The sequence below is a fragment of the Cucumis melo genome, chromosome 4 (assembly GCF_025177605.1).
Source record: "Cucumis melo cultivar AY chromosome 4, USDA_Cmelo_AY_1.0, whole genome shotgun sequence".
In the NCBI taxonomy this organism is placed as follows: Eukaryota; Viridiplantae; Streptophyta; class Magnoliopsida; order Cucurbitales; family Cucurbitaceae; genus Cucumis; species Cucumis melo.
The window spans coordinates 19,559,698-19,582,449 of NC_066860.1; the positions used below are offsets into that span (position 1 = coordinate 19,559,698).

At 34.3% G+C, this 22,752-nt stretch overlaps 1 protein-coding gene and 1 long non-coding RNA gene across 2 annotated transcripts; one reads left to right on the top strand and one right to left on the bottom strand.

The window, feature by feature from the left end:
• Positions 1-10,475: 10,475 nt before the first annotated feature.
• Positions 10,476-15,709, bottom strand: LOC103499170 (uncharacterized). The gene is made up of 8 exons (XM_008462089.3): positions 15,503-15,709; positions 14,767-15,079; positions 13,507-13,704; positions 13,121-13,393; positions 12,921-13,023; positions 12,677-12,795; positions 12,082-12,258; positions 10,476-11,489 (listed from the first exon to the last, which is right to left on the bottom strand). The coding sequence occupies exons 2-8, from the start codon at positions 15,064-15,066 to the stop codon at positions 10,695-10,697; spliced, it is 1,965 nt and encodes a 654-aa protein (XP_008460311.2). The 5' UTR covers positions 15,067-15,079; positions 15,503-15,709; the 3' UTR covers positions 10,476-10,694.
• Positions 15,710-16,260: 551 nt separating this feature from the next.
• LOC103499171 (uncharacterized) lies at positions 16,261-18,950 on the top strand. The gene is made up of 3 exons (XR_539719.3): positions 16,261-16,810; positions 16,891-16,948; positions 18,534-18,950. It is a non-coding gene; the product is annotated as an uncharacterized LOC103499171 (long non-coding RNA).
• Positions 18,951-22,752: the final 3,802 nt, after the last annotated feature.

Sequence of the window (22,752 nt, forward strand, 5' to 3'; positions counted from 1 at the left end):
GCTTGACGTAGAAGTTCTTGTTCAGGTTTGAATGGAACTCCCATGGACAACGGCCTACCAATGTTTGAAGTGTCTAAATGGTCTTGTGACTTGCGAGTCCCAAGCCCAACGGGATCCACTCCAGATAAGAAATCAGAACAAAATTCAATAGCTTCTTCTATTAAATAACTTTCGGCAATACAACCTTCTGGACGATATCTATTCCTCACAGAGTTTTTGATGACTTTCATGAATCATTCAAAGGGATACATCCATTAAAGATATATAGGGCCACAAAGTTTGACTTCCCTAACTATGTGTACTGTGAGATGAATCATGATTGTGAAGAATGAAGGGGGAAAATACTTTTCAAATAAACACAATGTTACCACAATATCTTCTTCCAACTTGTCTAATTGTTGCGCATCTAACACCTTGTTGCATACAGAATTGAAAAAGATGCACAACCTAGTTATAGCATAACGAACATGTTTCGGTAGCACCGATCTTATCGCAATGGGAAACAACTGTTGTATGAGCACATGACAATCATGAGATTTTAAACTATTAAGTTTTAAATCTGTCATTGACACAAGGTTTCTAATATTGGAAAAGTAACCTTCGGGAACCTTTATTCTTGACAAAGTCTTCAAAACACATCGTTTTTCTTCCTTTGTAAGAGTATAACACGCATGAGGAATGAATATTTTCTTCTCACTACTAATAGGGGCAAGCTCTGGTCGAAGTTTTAGATCAACTAAATCACGTCTAGCATTCAACCCATCCTTACTTTTACCAGGAATATCAAGAAGCGTACCTAAGATATTCATGCAAACAGTTTTTTCGATGTGCATCACATCTAAACAATGTCTAACATGAAGATCTTTCCAATATGGCAACTCAAAAAAGGAAGATAACCTATTCCAACAAATCTTTTCACTTCTGTTCATCGATAGGTTCTTATGGATCTTCTTTCCTTTAGGAAATTCAAGATCTTTTAATTTCAAGTACACATCCTCTCCAAAAAGTGGTTCTGGAATTGTACCAAGTTCTTTTTTACCGTTGAATGACTTTTTTTGTTGTCGATACGGATGATCGCGTGCTAGAAATCTTCGATGTCCTAGGTATGCTATTTTCTTCCCATGTCGTAACCTTATAGAATTTGTATTATCTCCACAAATTGGGAATGCCTTATACCCTTTAACACAACATCCACTGAGGTTACCATATGTAGGAAAATCATTGATTGTCCACAACAAAACCGACCTTAAGTTGAATACTTCTTCTCGATAAGCATCATAACATTCAACACCATTTTTCCATAAAAGTTTTAAGTCTTCAATTAGTGGTGCTAAGTATGTGCCTATATCATCCCCTGGTTGTTTTGGCCCTGAAATTAGCATTGATAGCATCATGTACTTTCTTTTCATACACAACCATGGTGGAAGATTATAAATAACCATCACTATTGGCCAACAACTGTATTTAGAACTCATGTCACCATGAGGATTTACTCCATCAGCTGACAATGCTAAACGAAGATTTCTAGGTTCAGAACCAAAGTCTGGCCATTTAAAGTCTACTAACTTCCATGCTGGAGAGTCCGCGGGATGTCGTAACTTACCATCCTCAATTCTTTCACTAGCATGCCAAGTCAGGTTTTCAGCACATTCAATACTTCTAAATAGCCTTTTGAATCGTGGAATGGGTGGGAAGTACCATATCACTTTTGAGGGAATTTGCTTTCTCTCTTCATTTCTATCCTTAACGTTTTTCCACCTCGATTGACCACATTCAGGACATTCTGTTGCATTAGCAAATTCTTTTCTATAGAGACAACAATTATTAGGACATGCATGAATCTTTTCATATTCCATTCCTAATGCACCTAATGTTTTCTTTGCTTCGTACAATGAATTTGGGAGTTCATTGGTAGTTGGCAGAATTTCCTTCAAAGTTTTAAGTAATTCTGAAAAACTAATATCACTCCATCCATATCTAACTTTTAAATTATACAATTTAACTAGAGTAAACAACTTGGTGTACTTTTTACATCCTTCATACAATGGTTTTTCAGCATCAATAAGCAACTTCTCAAATCCATTTGGGTCTTTTGAATACTCCTCGTGGGCAACTTCAATCATTTCTTTTACACTTCCAACATCATTCTCTTCACATGTATGTGTGTCAAACTTTGAACATTCTCCATAGAAAGATGAGTTAGGAAGTGCTTCACCATGCCAAAACCAAATTTTATAACTTTCATCAATACCATTAACATATAAATGATCTCTAACATCCTTTCTACTATGCTTTTCACAATTCCCACATTTCAAACAAGGACAACGAATGTAAGAGGTACTTGTATTCGAAAATCCAAATTTGATGAAATTTTCCACGCCCAACTCATATTCTTTGGATAATCTACTTTTATGCATCCATGATTTGTCCATAATTGTAAATCTATTGACAAATAAAGTAAATTAAATTAGTTCAAAAAGTCTTGTTGAAATATATGAAAGAATACAAGAAATTTATAATATGAAAGAAATTCATAATATGAAAGAAATTCATATGAAAGAATACAAGAAATACAAGATTTTAGCAACTTCTACTAACAAAAAGAATACAAGTTACTATAGGCCATAACCAAATCTATAACATTAAAATCCAACAATCAAAATACAAAGGAATAAGAAACAAACATCAAGAAACTTCATATCCCCTCAATCTCCTTGCCCAAGTCTATGGATGGTTGAATCAACTTAGAAAATTTGATAGCAACACAAAAAGGGAAAAAAAAGTGACAAAGAAAGTTTGGGATACTATAAGGTTTAGTTACTTTCAACCTTCTAATTTTTGCTAATATCAACTTGTAACATTGCCATTGGTCCTCATTACCAACTATTTTATCCCTTTAAATGAAGGGCCTTCTCTACAATTAAACATAGAGAGATGGACCTTAATGAAATAAAAAGGTATACAAAGTTTTCTTTAGCAAAAGTATTATAAATTTTCCTTAAAATATAGACAACTTTAGAGCACATGTCAATGGTGGGCTTATTGGAAATGGATAAAAGTCACCTAAAAATGCATATAAAACTGCCACATGAATTCATTAGAGTGATATGTTTTTCTATCTAATAATTGCAAGGTGGAGATATTAAATAAATGTATTATTGTAGATTTATAGATATCATTTAATGAATGTAGTGTAAAACATATATGCACAAAAATATAACGAAAGGTAAAGTTTTGGGTGATAGTTTTCAAAACAATGATAAGAAATGAAAGAATACAAGGAAATCTAATCCCATAAAACACCTAAAGATAAGGACTCCAACTGAGTAAAATGTTTCCTAAAGAGTAATCACTAATTACAAAACTCCGTCAACATTGAAGCCTATAGAGATACATTAAACCTCACCGGGGCCCAAAGATCATTAAGGTCCTATACACCCTGAACACTCAAATTTCTCTCCCAAAAGAACCCATAACAAAGCGCACACCCCTGCAAGCAACAAAAAACAGCCTTTCATTGAAAAGTGAATTGAGAAGGAACTTCCTGATTGTATCTAATCTACATTATCCCTCATGTGAGCATGCGTGAACCCAACTCCAGACAACAAACAGAAACTGCTCCCCTTGGGTTTCGCAAACAACTTCAAAGGAATTCATTAACAAAAGGAACAAGAACAGTCTAAAGGGGTAGAAGGTGCCAGCCTAAGTATGACATGAGGGCCCAAATCGAAGATCTTAGTTGCAAAAAATGCATAATAAAAGATCCGAAAACACAGCTAAGGAGATCGTGACAGATACAAATGTCCTACAAAGAAAATTTCTGTGACGCAAGCCATTTGCCTCAATTTGACTACCTTCCAGGTGATTCAACATAAGAGACTGAAGAATTTGTATATGAGGAAGATACAAAAGAATCTTAAGAGTTTATCTTAGTTAATCATATTTCAAGCTTTAATTTAAATAAGTAATTACTATTAGAATCTTTTCCAGCTTGACAAATTAGGAAATAAAAAATAGCTGACTTACGGCTGGGTGGTCGTTGATGAATGAGGCGACGCGGCGGTTGTCGTCAGACGAGAAACAATGGATGGTCGCAGCCCGATTGACGTGATGAATGACGCGAGGCGGTGGTTGTCGTCGAAGCGTGTCGCCGTCGAAGCTGCGGTCGTCGAAGCCTGTGGCCGTCGAAGCTACGGTCGTCGAAGCGTGCAGCCGTCGAAGTTCTTCTCGTGGGAGCGTGCGGCCGTCGAAGAAGTTAGATGAGGAAGAAGAAGAAGACCATCGAAGAAGGTTAATTAGATGAATGTCTAGGGTTTTTTTTTTCAAAAAATAAATTTAATAATAATAATAAAATAAAAAATAATATAAAATAATAATAAAATAATAATATATTTTTAAAAAAAATAGGTTTTTTTTAAAACATTCTTGACGTTTTTAAAACGTCAAGAAACATCAATAAATTTGAAAATGAAATTTTTTGACGTTTTAAAACGTCAAGAATTTATCGACATTTCTTGACAGTTTTAAAACGTCAAGGATAAATATATACATTTGACGTTTTAAAAAACGTCAAGAATATCGAACTCGTGATAATTCTTGACGTTTTAAAAATGTCAAGAATGTAAAATAAACAACTTGACGGTTCCAAAACGTCAAGGAAAAATTGCATATTACTTGACGTTTCAAAACCGTCAAGAATTCTGTAAATTGCCTACCCTCCGCCTTTTAATCAAAATTCTTGACGGTTTTTTCATTAAACCACCCCTTTCTTGACGGTTTTTCAAGAAACCGTCAAGAAAAGAAAAAATCAACCGTCAAGAAAAGAAAAAATCAACCGTCAAGAAAGGGTCTTTTTCTAGTAGTGTGAATCTATCAAGATTACACCTGTAGCTAAGTACCCTACTTGATATCAAGTATAAATTTCATTAAGAACAAAGTTTAGCCTCATCATACGCTTCAAGATTTCATGCTAATCACTAAATCATAAGAATGAAACTTTTAATTATTTAGCATGATTCTCGTCATATTACTTATGATAAGTTATTACCCATTGAACTTGTTTCTTGGGATCTCCAGTCTTTCAAGTTGGGTTTACCTCACAGTAATTCAAATTTTAATAAGCTTGAGTTCCATTCTTTCTGAGGTTTTAAAAACCTTTTCTCTAGCAAGTCCTTTCGTCAAAAGATCAACCAAGTTATCATCAGGCCGTACATAATCCACTATTACTGCACCAGTAGGGAGCAATTCTCTAATAGTATTGTGCTTACGACGTATCGGTCATCTTTTACCATTATAGTAACGATTCTGAACTTTTGCGATAGCTGCAGTACTATCACAATGGATTAGTATGGCTGGTATCGGTCTTTCCCATGTGGAAATCTCTGATAGCAAGCTTCGAAGCCAACTTTCTTCTTCACTAGTAGTAGCTTGTGCTATCATCTCTAACTCCATCATTGATTAGGCTAAGATTGTCTGTTTCTTGGATTTCCAAGCAACAACTCCTCCTGCTATATTAAAAATATAACCACTTGTAGCCTTTGAGTCATCTGAGAGGGAGTTCCAATCAGCATTGTTGTAACCCTCAAGTACAGTAGAAAACTTATTATAATGCAATCCTAGGTTTTGGATTTTCTTAAGGTATCTCATTACTCTCTCTATTGCATTCTAGTGTTCACTGGGTCTGTTGGTAAACCCACATAGTAATCCTACAACGTAAGCTATGTCTGTTCTAATGCAATCGGCAGCATACCTTAAACTACCTATGATACTAGCATACTCGGATTGGTTAACACTGTCACCAGTGTTCTTGAATAATATCACACTAGAGTCATAAGGTGTACAAACTAGTTTACTTTCGAAGTATTTGTACTTCTTTAGAATCTTTTCTATGTAATGAGATTGATCTAAGGAAATTCCATTTTCAGTTCTTATAATTTTGACGCCTAAAATTACATCAGCTTCACCTAAGTCTTTCATGTCAAAGTTTGCACTCAACATAGATTTTACATCATTTATGACGTGTATGTTTGATCCAAAAATTAACATGTCTTATAGGCTTATGGTGATACATAACCTACCTTCAGTCTTATAGTAGATACATTTGTCACTTTCATTTACTTTGAATCTTTTTGACATGAGTAAGTTGTCAAACCTTTCATGCCATTTCTTGGGAGCTTGTTTTAGGCCATAAAGGGATTTATCTAGTTTGCAAACTTTGGATTCTTGGTCGTGAACTATGAAACCTTCAGGTTGTTTCATGTAAATCTCTTCTTCTAAATCACTATTTAGGAAAGCAGTTTTAGCATCCATCTAATGGATTAAGAGATTGTTCAAGGCTGCTATAGATATCAATACTCTAATAAAGGTGATTATAGTGATCGAGAAAAAAATATTAAAGAAATTTATGTTCTCCCTCTGCCTGAATCCTTTTGCTACTAATCTAGCCTTATACTTATCTACTGATCCATCGGGTTTGAGTTTCTTCCTTAAAACCCATTTGCAACCTATAGCTTTACATCCGGGGGTAAGTCAACTAGGTGCCAACTTCTATTGGATTCAAGAGAGTCCATTTCATCATTGGTAGCTTCTTGCCATAAATTGGCATCTACTAAGAATAAGGCTTCTATTAGATCTTTTGGATCTTCTATGTTATACGTTTCGTAGTCTTCTCCAAAGTCTTTTACTGTTCTAGCTCTCTTGCTTCTTCTAGGTTCAGGATCTACTTCATTGTCTTGGGTTTGGATCCTAATTGAAGGTAAACTACTGGAACTTGAGCCCCTACTAGCTTGACCATTTAGGCCCCCACTATTTCTAGATTTAAAAGGAAATCTATCCTAAAAAAATCTACATCATTCGATTTTATGATTACTTTGTTTTCTAGGTCATAGAACCTATATGCTTTACTGTTTTCAGCGTATCCTATGAAGACATATTCATAGGCTCTATTTGCTAATTTCCTTCATTTTGGATCAGGTATTCTAACATAAGCTAGACAACTCCAAGTTCTAAGATAAGACAAGTTTGGTGTTTTATGTTTAAGGACTTCATATGGTGAAGTTTTACTATTTGATTTAGGAATCCTATTAAGGACATAACTAACAGTTGTAATTATTTCACCCCACGAAGATAGTGCTGCTCCTTACTCAAGTAAGATAGCAACTACTAACACAGTTAGAGTTCTATTCTTTCTTTTTCAGTTAGAGTTCTATTCTTTCTTTTTGCTTTTCCATTCATTTCAGAAGAGTAAGGTGTAGTAGTTTCATGTATTATTCCTTTTGACTTATAAAACTAATTGAAGGAAACTGAATCATATTCAGTTCCTCTATCACTACGAAGTTTCTTAACTCTTTTGTTAAACTGATTCTCTATTTAAGTTACAAAAACTTTGAACATGTCATAGACATCACTTTTATTTTTAAGCAAATAGATAAAAGTGTAATCAGAACAGTCATCTATAAAGGTAATTACATGCCTTTTACTATTTTTAGTTAAAGTTCCATCAAATTCACATAAGTTAGAATGAATTAATTCTAAAGACTATGTTACTTTAGTCACAAACTTATGCGAGGTTTTAGTTATCTTTGCTTGACTACAACATGCATATTTCTCAAAATCATGTAGAGATAGCTTAAGTCTAAGATTTAACTTACTGATGTTGTTAATTAACCTTTTATTAACATGATAAAGTCTAGCATGACAAACATTAAAAGAAGTCAACATGTAAGGAGAAGATACAATCTTATTAATTTCCAAATTTAATTTGAACATGCCATCAGTGGCATAACCCTTCCCCACAAATACATTGTTTTTAGTTAAGGTAAACAAGTTTGATCCTATGGTTTGTGTGAATCCAGCCTTGTTGAGGAGATATCCGGAGACCAAATTCTTCCAAATTCCTGGAGTATGCAAAACTTCCTTTAGCACAAGCGTTTTGCCGGATGTGAATTTCAGTTCTACTTTCCAATATCGGCCACTTTGGTTGTGTGATGATCTCCTAGAAGGATATTCTTATCAACCTAATTATATTTTCTAAAAAGACTAAGGTCGTGGCAGACATGACGGAATACACCAGTGTCTAGCCACCAACCTTCAGACCCCCCCAATTACATTAACTTCAGAAATCATAGTTACTAATTCATCTTCTATCAGGTTTGCCTGTGCAGCAGGACGACTCCTATTTGTACAATTTCTAGCTGAATGACCAGACTTATTACAATTATAACAAATAATTTGTACCGTATTTCTGGAATAGGGATTGTTCTGTTTGTTGGATCCTCGTTTCATCTTATTTTCTTTCGGCTTCAGGTCCAGTTTTAGACCCGTAGTGGGCTTCTTTCTGGGGATAACGTTCCCCTCTTCTTTTTTATCATGCTTCCTTGCTTCCTCTTCTATCCTTAGCCTTGTGATTAGACTTTCCAGTGAGAACTCTTTGGTTTTATGACTTAGAGTGTTCTTGAAATCCTTCCATAGTGGAGGTAATTTATTAATAATAACAACAACTTGAAATTGATCATCGAGTGGCGTACCTTCATTGATAATTTCGTGGGCTATTTTCTAGATTTCATGTGATTGTGCCTCCACGGATTTGTCATCAGTCATTTGATATCTCAGGTATCGACCAACAGTATACTTCTTCGACTCTGCTTCCTCAGTATCGTACTTCTTTTACAGCGCGTCTCACACTTGTTTTGCAGTAGTCATGGTACTGTAATAGTCATATAGTTTATTAGTAAGACCATTAAGAATTAGGTTCTTACACATGAAGTCGATTTCTGTCCAAGTGGCAAGATTCTTTAGTTGTTCTTCTGTAAGATCTTTTTCTGAGACCTTCGGCTTTTCAGTAATGCAAGAAGTAGCCACCTTCTTTAATGTGAGGAAAAACAACATCTTTTATTTCTACCTTTTGAGATTGGAAGACATTAAATCAAATTGGAACTATCTGGCCATCACAACAGAGAAGGTCATCTTAAAATTGTTGTTGTACTTCGATTTTCCAATACAGTTCAGATTCAACAATAGGTACGGCAAAGACAGAACAATGACATAATGGATTGATTGAGGAACTAATGGCTGCAAAACAGAAAAAAGATTAGTATACGACTGAGTCACGGAACACACTCTTTTTTAGACGTTTCGCGACTTTGCTTTGAATTGTGCAAACATATTATCGCCCCGTCGTCCCCAGGATAAAACAGCCTCACCCCTTCAGTTGATTTTGCACGAAAATTAACCAGTAATCAAATAGATCACTCAAAGTTGACACACACACAATTGCTCGAATTATAGAAAAGGAAGACAGAAGAGAAGAATGAAGAATGAATTTTTGTTGTATACTGAGATGTAAACCGAGGGATGTATATATAGTGTAGGGAGGATAAACCAACGGTCAAATGGATTAACTTTAACAATTTAATCATGAAATTAATCATAATAAAACGTTAATGGTCAAATTCATAAACGTTAAAACGTTTCATAATTCTTAAAAACATTAGAAAATTAAAAGATGTTTTTAATAAAAAAAAATATATATTATTTTATCTCTCCTCTCTTTGTCATGCAACGGACAACGGTGCATGGAGATTATGCATATCCTCATTTGTTTACCTCCTCCCCCCTTCCAAAACTTGGGTGCGCAAAGGGCCCAAACTCATTGGCCAAACAATAGGTATATGAAGGAGCCTCCACATTCTAAATTTATCAACGTGGGATGCTTTGAAAAATAAAATAATATATTTTTTTTTTTTACAAAATTTTCATCCAATAAGAACCTCAGAAGAGAATGTTGTGGGGAAAGAATTTTGGTCATGTGAGATTGTCAAGAAAAAAAAAAAGATTTGAGACGTGGGTTGAGCAAACTAGGGTGAGTCACAGCACCATAGCCTTTAAAAAGAAATGGGCTCCAAATCGGTGTCTTTGGATATGACAAAGTTTTTCAGACAATAGGTGTAGAAAACCCTCACGTTTATGAGAGTTTTGCAGACTTGATTTAAGAGAAATGGGTCAGAATTACAAAAATTGGAGTTGGGTCACATCATATGTTTGATTGAGAGAAAAATATGGAAAGGTCAGGGTTTCATCCCGGTTGGGTTGAGTAGCTTTCGGGTCGGGTAGGTTGCAAACAACATCAAGCGCACCAGAAAAGCTTCAACGACGCCTCCCATCACCTTCAACCATGGTTTCAACTCCATGAGTACCAATTTTTTCATCATCTTCCCTCAAATCAGATTGCAAACTCGGAAGCATCAAATTTCACGCAATCCCAATTGGGTACGGGATTAAGGCTTCCATTCTTTATTTCTTGCAAATTAACCCTATTCTTCATAACCTCTAACTTACTTTCATGTTGAACAAACTGATTGTGAAATTGAAAAAACAGAGGACAAAACAACTATTTGAAATTCACTATAAATTAAAATTTTAAGACAATGAAGGAGCAAATCTTCAAACGGCAAATAAACTATTAAAAGAGAAGCAAATAAAGGAATCAACAACTTGATGAAATAGTACGATGCCTTTGCATCAAGATTGATAACATTCTGAAGGACAGCTCAGCCAACATGTAATTACCTCATTCAACCATAGTAGTGGAAAACTTTTGCGCTATAAGAAAATCCGTTTCTAAATCAATTGGGGGCCGCAAATCCTACTCTGTACATAAGTTCTTTAATCAAATGTTCACATTTCTCTATAGAACTCTACCTTTCCATTATCTGATTATAACATTCTTCTTTCTCTAATTCTTTAATTAACTTTTCTACCTGTCTTCTATAAGCTGGCATGTAGTGGTCACTTATCATTGTCTGAGATAATCTGAGTTTGCTATACAATGATCTTGATGTAAGGAAAATACCAATCTTACACTCTGCCAGGGGGCTATTTTCTGAGATGCTGGATGTGGAGCTGCTGCTATCACTTTCACAATCAGGGGCATCTGATTGGATATCGATAATATGCATGATCTTCCCAGCGGGAAAAAATCTGTGCGCTTCCTTTATTCCACTAGCAGAGCTATCAGACTGTCCTACTTCTGCCATAGCAGCAGCTTCTTCTACTCTTATCTCCTCTGCAACATCAGGTTCGCCCTTGTCGTATAGTTCATGCTCGAGTTGCTGCCATAATTCGACTTCCGTCATTTGTTCATCTTGAATATTGCTCATGAGGGTTTGACCATCATCATCAAGCTCATCTGTGATACCCTCAGGATTTATCTCCTCAGAATAAGAATATTCTATTTCATTACTCCATTCCATCGCCGTAGTGGAAGATTCAGTTGGTTCAATAGCTTCGACAATTTCTTCGGGGGTTGATCTAAGTGGCTCACAAGATTCCATTTTTCTTGGAGATGGTTTTGGAGAACTTCCACCTTCCTCAGCCACTGAGTGGGAAGCCATGGCTCTACGACGTGGGCCTATGCATGACCAAGATGATAAACGGAGTGAAGGTCGTGTCCATGCTGCCGCAGCCATGCTCTGCGCTCTCTTCATCACAACCTACAGAAATACAAAACACAACCAGGTATAAATTTAAATATTATATACAAGTCACAGGAACTAAACTCTCATAAAACCCCCCCAAAGAATATTATCTTTAGTTGTCGAGTATGTAACTGTATCTAATTGTTCAAGAATTTGGATGTCTGATAGCTTAAGATGATTGTGTTTGTGTTATGTATCAGGTGTACTAAACTGAATTTAGTATTGATTTCAGTGTTAACTAATTATTGGCTAAACCTCTGTTACTAAGCTCTTTGTATAAAGAGGTTGAAGTATTTCTACAATTTTTAAATAGTACAAACATGCTAAGATGCCTGTTCATGTAATCCACATTACAGTAGAAGGAAAATAAATCAAAATAAAATAAAAGACCCCTCCGCTATCCATTTTCATGGGAATCCAAGATAACACCACAACAAAAGGCATCTTATTTGCATTGTATGACCTGTCTATTTGAAGTCTAAATCACAAGGTCCAAAGCCTACATTTCAGAGAACTATTAAGAAGTCAAAGAACCAAATCTCGTGCATTTCAAAATTTGTCAAATTTCAGCTTTCCTAAAATTATTAATATGCACGATGCATGTTACCTGTGTGCCACTGGAGACTGGTCTCAGAATGGCTCCTGCACCAGCAACTTTCGCTCTTGCACTCGCTATGGATGGGAGACGGGATCCCAATGCTGAAGCAGAACGGTAAACAGTGCTAAGAATTCGAGTGCGCTCAATTTGATTTCTCAGATCATTTACCCAAGCAGAAGCAGTAACCTATACCAGAAATTTTAATGGCTTCAGCACAAAATCGGAGGAATGTTGCCAAGTTAACTAAATATGTTTGTCTAAACTTCATTCATCTTCGTGAGTAGAACACACACGCACGCATGTATTCCAACTTCATATGCCTTAAAAGACAGCCTTATTCATAGTATATAAAAAGCCAAGTAAATTCTAGAAGGCAAAGAGTATCCAAACAGATTAGGCACGTTTTTTAATTCATTATTATTTATTGAAAAGGATGGGTTAGGCACAATTGATCCAAACACATTCATTCCTAAACTCTAACTTAAAAGTTTATTCACCAAAAGATAAAATATAATTGAAATTTTCAGGAAAAAAAGACACATAATTCAGAGTAGTAATGTGAAGCAAATAAATTGCTCAATAATTAGATGAACTTGAAACATACCTCACCGCGCAGGTCATCTACTGAAGCAGCTGAGAAGGTAGGCACCAAATCAGCTCCATTAATCACAGAAGTGATAAATTCATTGCCTGACTCTGCTAGTTCCCATGTCATACAAGCAGCTGCAGAGATTAAAGCTAATTAGTAACATGATCGATTCATTAAAAAAGAAAAGTCCAAACATCATGTCATGTACAATGGGCATGATAAAGAAACCACAGAGAAACCATCCAAAACTAATACAGACCTGGGGCAAATGTAACACAAGAAGTAATAGATAACTCCTTCTGCTCTCTTAAAATATAAGTTAGAAGTGCAGCCGTTCCTCCACCCAAAGAATGCCCCACAACCTATTAGAAACCAACACATGATTACTCCATCGATCTTTTTCTGTGTACTTTTTATCTGTTAAAGAGCATCATGGTAAACTAAGAAGAAATATCCAACCTTAATATTATAACCAGAATATTGACCAAGAGCTTTCAAAAGACAAGGAGTAGACAGCTTCGCAATCCAACGAGCGGCTGCGACCATTCCACAGTGCGCATATCCTAAAACCAAATTGCTAACCCCTCCTTCATGCACAACACTGTGATGGAATGGCACCACAGCTCCAGTGGCTGCTGTAAGAGTGTCTTTGATACTGTGTGTTCCACGAATCAACAAGAGGATACATTTTGTATTATGGTCAACTATAATGGTAAAAGCAGGCTTCAAAATCTGCAATCATGGATAAATGTGATAAATGTAGATAATAAATGGAACAAAAATGAGTGGGAGAGCGTATAATGTACAATATCTATTTCAATTATTTGAAGTTCATAAAGACTTACTCCTGCTTTTGGTTCCTGAAGGAGAACATTTTCCTTAGAAAAACCAGTTTCTTCTAGAAACAGCGGAAATGGTTTTTTTGAGAAATGCCAACACAAAGTCAATAAGTGCAAGAGGTACTTCAGCTCAGTAATCATTTCCTTTCCCTTAAGCTGAATACTGTCTTCATTACCAAATACGCTGCCTACATGTAAGTTCCCCTGCACAATAAGCATATCCCATCAAAGGCCAAACCGAAAAGAATGTAGCAGCACTAGCAATTAATTAATTTAGATTGTTCAGATAAAACATTAACTTCTTCTATTGAGGATTTTTTTTTTCTATTCAAAGAAAACAAGAGTTTTTGATTGACGTGAAAAGTTGTAGTCAAGAAAAAAAGTCTTCCTTTAAAGTATTACAATCACAACATTGTACTCGAAAATAATCCCTGAAAAAAAATTACAATATCATCTCCTTCAGAACTACTACATTAATAATCCTAAAAGAACCTCCAAATTCCACAAACTACATCTCAATCAAGAATTTCATATGGAATTAATAATTTCTATCTTCCATCACAATTTGTATCTTATAAATTACCAATGAAACCAGACTAACGTTGGTGAATAATCCGATTATTTGATGCAAGATAAAAACTTGAAGTTTTTCAACAATCCCCCATACCCATTACCCACTAGAAGAAACGTCAAAGTTTTTAAGAAAGAACTCTTAATTTGGAGAAGTTAAAACTCCCCTTTTTTCAGAAGTCATCTTTATCCAAACCCAACAATAAAGTAGGCCTTGCCAAGCACCATAAATTGATAACCATCCTCTCTTTTGCCCCAAAACCAAGAACTCTAAGCCCCTTGATATGCAATGATAATATAATTAGCTCACCTCTATTCTTCTTCCATAAATACATATGAATAACATAATCACAATTTTTTCTGCTTATAGAAAACTAATAGAAGAGTTTAGACATTTCTTTACCTCTGAGTGGATGTATGAAAGATACAACATTAAAATTCTTACAAGAGCATAATTACTCATCATACAAAATTTTGCATACGTTAGCAGAATGAGAGATCCAATGATATGAAGACCACTACATCACGTAACCCAACGTGAAAGATGAATAAAACTCCCTATCGGAAACAAATTGATATCGGTACCTTGAGTTTTGAAGGGAGACATATTGAAAGCAAGAACCAACCAGCTTAAAGCATACAATAGACCACATTATTGATACATCAAAAGTCTTCAACCATGAAAAAGCTCCATACCTGTCTCTTTAAGAGAAAATTAATTCCAAACGCCAAATCCCCGATGGGCCACTTTCCAAGAGTCTCCGAGTATGTAAACCTTAAGGTCTCAGATAATGTTGAAATTGTCTCAAGCCATGTAGCAGGCGCTTGAATCAGTCTATGAGAAACTCGATCACCTCCAAGAAGAGCATGAGTGGGAGCATCATTACCATCTACATCCCCATCATCTTGATCTCCACTTGAGTGCAACTTACGGTTCAATGTATAATATAGAAGTGCAGCTGCACCAGCAGCCGTGGCCATAGTTGCAGTTGCCATGAACTTGTATCCCCTAGAGCAAGAGAGCAGGTAAAATAATGTGTTTCAAGACGAAAAACCCCTAAATTTGAGAAACTTCTCAATCCCTTGACACATACGTGCAAGGGGTTTAATCGATGATACAAAAAAGTACAGTTTTTTAACTTCAAATCTTCTATGGAACAATAATTAGAATCCAGTGAGAGTAAAAATTTCCAAGGGTGCAACAGAAATGGATAGCCAAGAGCACGGTGTCTTCTCTTCCCATATTATCGACGCAAGCCACACAGAAACCGCGAAGATAAATGAAATTATACCATAAAGAGCATATATGAGGAGAGTTCAATTACAGAAATGTCCAGTGCGAAACAAAGACACAAAAACGATAGGGAATTCAGGAATCAATAAGCGAAATTAAAGAAGAATGAAGGAAGAAAAGAGAAGGGAGAATGCGTACCCGGAAAACAACGATTGTGGGCGGAAATCGTAAGAAAATAATGGGTGTGGGGTTGGGAAGGATTTGGGAATTTATAGTGGGTGGAAGAGTTTTTGAGGTTTTGGGGGTTTCGATCGCTGCCTGGGAGAAGCAGTTGAGTTATAATTGATTCGCAACGAAGCAAAAGAAAGATTGGTACTTTGTTTAGGGGTTATAATTTCGTAACTATAATTTGTCAATTACACGCGCCAATTCTTTTTTCCTATTTATTTCCAAGATTACACGCGGCAATCAAACCGACTCTCCATTTCGACTGAATTCACTTCTAAAATTCTAACTAAAATTCAACAAATACCCTCTACCCACAAACCACTAAATTAGAAACAAAAATATATTGATATATGGTGAATTTCTGTTCTCTTTCTTATTTTCTACTTCTCTTTATAAATAGTAAATATGCTACAAATGGAATAATGTGTCCAAAAACTTCTTTTTATTAAGAAATTTATTTCCATAAATACAATCCAAACTAATCAGTGATTTAAAAAGAAAACTATGCTCCCAACAGAAAAGTTGCATGTAGTTTCCAAACTGTTCCCATCGTCATGTTTATGTACCATGGATGATCAATAACATTTCAGGACTTTTATCAAAGAAACCAACAAGAGTGTATCACAATACAAAATAATTTGCAAATGTTACAAATAGCAAAGTTCAATTTAAGCAGCAGTAAAGAAACATATCTAACTTCACTAGACATGGACCTCAACTAAATAGCAATGTTTGATTTAGCCGACCCTTTTCTTAGATAAATTTTGAGAACTCTTATTGTGATTGTTTAAGTGCATGAAATCAGAAAACTAGATCAGACTCGTAACCAGTACTCAAGGTTGAGCAAAGGTGGAAGCTTAAGCTAAAACATTTATGTAAGCTATGCAAGGTCCTATTGATGTGATAAAGTTATGTTCAAGTAAAATTTACAGAGGTAAGTAAGTTAGAAGAATGCAATTGCCACCACCATAAGGGATGGAAGTTTCATTATGAAAATGTGAGGGAGGCGTCCTAACTCCTAAACCCCCAAAGCCCTCCCACAACCAAACTGCACGACCTTCTACCCCAATCTCCTCTCCATTCATTCCTCCCCATCATCTTTTCTTCTATTCTCTCTTCCTCACACGAACATCGGCACTCCACGCGAACGACGACTGGACGCCAACATCGGCACTTCACGTGAACGACGACCGCTACTTCCAAACCTCCGACCTCCTCTGGCTGCTCCTAAACGCCAATTTCGGTGGCCAACCCCTAACCCTGTGCAATCCTTTAAAGGTAAAAATCTTACCCAATCTCCATTGTGTTAGATGTAACAAGGGATTCCTTATGAAATGTGTAACTCTGATGGTTGTTAGGGTCCCGATTGGATATGTTGGCTTTGCCCCAAATGCTTTGGCCAAAGAAGAATAAGAAGTAAGAATGCTCTCGAATTTGTTGATTTTCGATGTTGTTGATTCTATTATTTTTCTCCACCATTTGCTGTGAAATTATTTTGGTGTGTATTGTGTAATCTTCGGAATGTCAGTATCTTTGTGAATTTTTTTTATTTTGTTTATAGACTTTTCTCAGAAGAAGAATATCGATTTTTTTTAGCAAAGCAAACTCAAACTCGATTATTTTGTTTACATGTTCTTCACATTTTTCCTGCACTACTCATTGCAACTGAAACTTCCATTGGAATTAAATTTTTTTGGGAATAGTTGGTGTTGATATTTTAGGAAATCCATTTGTGGGTGAATGGTAGCAGTAGAGTTAACTTCTGTTTTCGCTTGATAAGTGTAACTTTTATTTTAGGTCTTTCATTCTTGTGATTTTCCATATATAAATGCAATTTTTGGAGCAAAATACACGGGTTGGATTGAATATTAATTTTCTTTCTTCATTAACTTATCACTTCATTACTCTTATGATCAATTAACTATATCAATTGATTTTGCATCACTCAGTCAAGATTGTTGTGTTATAGCAACATCAATTAGTTTCAATTAAGGTTTTGTACTAAGTTCTAACCTTGGAACTTGAATGTTATTATTTTAGGAGTCTCTTGATCGTTTGATGAACACTCTTAAACTGTTTGGGTACTTTATTGGGGTTTGTTTTCTTACGTGCTAGCTTGATCCTTGATTTATTACTATTATGCATAACTATAATTCTGAACTGATAATGTGTTCTGATATATGCTTGGGGATGCGCAGAAGCTCTTGTCCAATTGATTTTAGATGAATTAGATTTTTTAGTGTAACTACAAATGGTGTCTTAAGTTCCAACTTCCATGAGGAATTTTTGTAAGTAAAAAACAATACACTATTTCTTTCTTTAATGTTCTTGTATGTTAGATCAATTCATTCTATCACTTATTTCAAGAGTTTGCATTTGTGGATAAGTCAACATCGTTGTTCTTGGTTTCATGCTCTGAATCAATCTTTAATGGTAATGACTTATTTTATAAACACATTCAAACTCTATTAAAGCGATTAGTTTCTAAGTTTTGGGACATATTTATAGTGGTTTCAAATTGGAATACCTGTAGTGGTTCAAACATATTAGTTTGAGCTTTTTGATAAGTATAATTAATCATATAAATATTTGATCTCTCGAGTCTATGCTCGCTTTCTCTTGTATGCTGTTCTGTTCTTTCTCTTTACATTCCTAAGTCTTAGAAGGTTAACATCACTAATGTCTATTTTTGTATTGGTTGGTTGCACATGAAGAACTAACACCATGGATCTTTTATGTAGGTTTTCATCTATGGTGTTGGCATAAAATAGTTTACTCTTCGTTATGGAATATGTAAATGAGGTGGAAAAAAAAAATAAAGATGACTTTCATTTTTTATTATTTATTTATTTTTATTTTATTTTATTTTATTTGTGATTACTACTGTGTGGAATATATTTTTAACTTATAATGTGTTCTTAAACCTTTTTTATCATATATCTATATTTGTTAGTTCATATATCTTTTGATGCACTTTCTGATACTTCAATGTGTTTTGCAGGTATGAATCGTGGGGGAGGGTGGTTAATTGTAGTTTTGGAACTTGGAGTTTTGTTTCACTGTAGATATTTGTTACATTGATCAAAATAATGTTGCTTTTTCAAAACAACCTATTGCCTGCGATTGCAAATTCTTAAACTAGGCTTAGCTCCTGTTAAAATTCTTACCCATTGTTTGTTGTATTTTAGTTTAGGTTGGGAATCCAAGTTTATATTTGAAGCATAGATTATTCAAGGTCAAGGTCGTTGAGTTTCAAGCTTCTTTGAGTTTGTATCTTTTGTTCTATTATATTTTAATTGATCAATCGATTGATTGTTTTATGTTAAAGCATTTGCATTTTAATAGAGTTAGAACTGTTTGTTAGTGTTGTAATATTTTTGTTGGTGTATACATAAAATTATGAATATATATTTGTTTATATGGTTAACAAGAGTGAAAATGTGTGGTTTGTCTTTATATATTTGAATGCGATCGTTGGACCTCAAATGGGAACAAATGTATAGGTAGTTTCTAATAGTTCAGTTTTTTTTTTTTAAAAAAGCACACGTAAACATGACAAATAAAACGTATCGATTATTAATTAAGTTGCTGGCTTTTTAGTATCAATAAGAAATTATATTTAAAAGGTAAAAACGGTCAAGGTTGAAATAATCTTGATCGATAGTAAATGTCAAGATTAGATACTTGGTCAATTGATCTCTTATTTTAACTTGATGCTTATACTTACAAAGCCAAAAAGATTTTTCTTATTCTTAATACAGGGTTATTTAACGTTTTTAAAATGTCAATTACAAAGATACTTGGCTATGAATAATGTTAAGTAGTATAGTTTGTGTAGTAGTGATTTAAGATGTGATGCAATGATGTGTTTGGATGAATGTTTTGAACTTGATGTAAGTAAGCATAGGGACTGTTCAATTCATGTCTTAAGTGATTGTACACCAACAGTCAATGCATGAAAACATGTGCTCTAGTTCATTTCGTTTGGGTAATGATTTCAACTTTTAAGAAGTGATGCAATAATGCGCATGAATGGATCTTGAAGATGCAATTGACATGCTCAATTGATTTTAAGAAATAATATATGATTAGCAATGCTTGACAACACATGCTCTCTCTTTGTTTTAAACGCTTACCATGATGGCAATGATGCATTTGCTCGAGTGTTAGGATGCAATATGTATGCATAATGTGCAAAGACCATTTGCACCAATTGATTATGTTATGAAAAATGATATTTTAGAAATATTGAGCATCTTACTTGATGTAACTACTTCGTAACATTAGCCTCGTAAAGAATTAGAGAAGTTTGAGTAAGAGCTATAACCAAGTATAGTATAAAACAACAAAGGCAACAAATTAAAAAAATCTCTTTCTAATGAGGAATGTGCGTGGAAAATCTTTGGAACAATAAGAGATTGACTGTAATCTCCAACTTTTTAAATAAGTTATCAAAACATCACCAAGTGAATATGACAAAAAAAAGTGATTCTATTTCAACAACTATGAGAACTAGGAGTAGCTCCTCAAGAGTTCATATAATTAATCATACACATATCTTTTCACTAGTACAAAATAGGCTTTTCATGTCAGTTTAAAACTTACATTTTATATGTTCAATGTTAGTTTGCAACATTTTATATGTTCAATGTCAGTTTAAAACTTAAATTGACATTGTACAATGTCTTCCATGTCAAAATTTGTCCAATTTTTTAAAATAATTTTGCAAAATCATATTCAACAACTGTTTTGTTAATATTCGGTCCATTTTTTTTATGTTGATGAAAGAGTTAAAACCGACACTAGATGTCTTGTTTTATGTTAGGAAATATCTGTCATTGTATTTTATGTTAGGAAATATCTGTCATTGTATTTTATAAAAAATAATTAAAAAACTTCTTTGTCGTAATTATGTGTTTGTGTGTGTGCTGTAATATATGTAATATATGTAATATATGTAATATATGTGTGTTTGCTCTCTGCATGGAAAACCAATAAAATCTCTTCCACCATAAATTAACATAACTCAAACCTAATATTCTTCAACACCCTTCCAAAGAACACTACAATAAACAACGTCATATCCAACACTTCTATATAACATATATAACCATACACAAATCCTCCAACAAATAATCCACACAAATCCACATAACAATAGTTGAAACAATCATATAACTTATACTTAATTTACACAAACGGCCAAAGCATGGAAGACTTAGAATCATATAACTTAGACAATCAAGACTTGTTAAATTCTTAGAATTAAAAAAAAAAAAATCTAACTTTCAAGTTATAAGAAGAATATTACAAACAAAATGCATTTTTTTTTTTTGGGTGGGGGTGGGGGGTGCAACTCACTAATTCTTGGGTAGTCACTGCCTCATTTAACTCCAAGAGTGTGATCAGGTCCTACACTCATAATTATAGCTCGAATCAGACCTTAAACACCACCAATCAGCATTAAGTGAGGTTTGTTTTAGACAAATATTAAACCAAAAATCAAATGTCAAACGCTAAGATGAAGTCCCACACCATAACACATAGTTCATCTTAATTATATTAGAAGAAAAAGAGTAATAATATATTTGTTATTATTATTGTAATAATTGTAATAGTGGTAATTATGTTATTAACAATAATGATAATATTAACGCAACAATAATAAAACCTTATCTCTTGTTCTTTCTCTCTATTAGAGGGAAAAAAATGAGGGAAAAAAAATAAGGATAACGGTTTTTGAAAAAGGAATAATGAAAAAATAACTCAAATCAAAAAGAAATTACTTGTTGTATAAGGTGTGGATCCTTAGGAGTAAATCCCTATCAAATGCAATTTAAGGGGGCGTTTGGATGTAGAGTGAGTTATTATAATCTGTGATTGTTATAGTCTATGAGAAGTCTATGTTTGGGGTGCAAATTATTATAATTTGGGTTATTATAGTCTGTGTTTGGGGTACAGATTATTATAGTCTGGGTTATTATAATCTGTGTTTGGGGTGCAAATTATTATAGTCTGTTATTATAATCTATGTTTGAGGTGTAATTATCATAATCTAGGAAATATCAAAAGTGTTTTTGTCACTATTCTTTTTTGCAATACACTTTTTTTTCCCAAAATTATTTTACTCAATCCTCATTAATTATGTAGTTCATTTAATAAATTTAACTATAATCTCCATAATGTAATTTCCTTATTTGTGTAAGTGGTCGTGCATGTTTAAAATTATGTTACACATACATCCCTACAAATTGTCGACAAATTTCAAAAGAGATTAATTCCACAAAATTAAATTCCTCCATAATACGTTCTTAGTGAAATATAAATGTATAAAGTTTCATAACATTTGTAATTAAAACTTAGATCAATACAAACCAAGATTATGAATTCACAAAATAAAAATACAAAGTCATAAAATCGTTAATTGGTCAAACATTATTTTCCAAGAGAACATTGCAATACTCCAATTTAAGTTCTGTTGGAATCGACAAGAATCCTTTAATGCCCTCCACACTATGGAATAGGATTTTTATAAGTTTTCCCCTATCTCGGCTTCGTAGTTTAAGGATACCTTGTAGCTGTTTCACGACTTCAGCACGTAATTCGACCTTCGTTGCACGTTTCTCTTTTTAACAATCGGTAATTGCCTTTAATTGATCATTTTGAAATTCCATTGCACTCCTGATCACCTCTACTATTTCATAATGTTAGCTACCTCGTTTCCTCTTACTTCTTCTTGAAAAATTTCTTCTATCACTTACTTCACCTATACGTTCCAAACATCTCATCTGGTGACATATGCACTCCTTGGCTATACATCGTTGGGATGTCTTCACCAAGGGGAACACCGTCATTAAACATGTTCGACACATTAGATCCTAAATCAGCGAAGGTCTCTGAACGTGCTCCTGTTGCTCGATCTTTGTCGAAGACATATGATAGATCATCATATAATGGAAATGATTTGTGTAGAAGGCCTTTGGCTGTAGGATGACTCTGTAGAAATGTAATTTAGGCTGATGAGTTCACGATTGTGATAATAAAAAGTACATACAATTGCATTGTGAAATTAATACCTTTACCCAACTATCAAACAACTCTCATTCTGCGACGATGCATTGGAATTCTTCATTCAATCCAAAGCCACTACACGATGGCCCCCTCATTTCTGGAATTGCTTGATAGTTTTTTTTAAAAGATTTCACAATCGTGGGCGATCC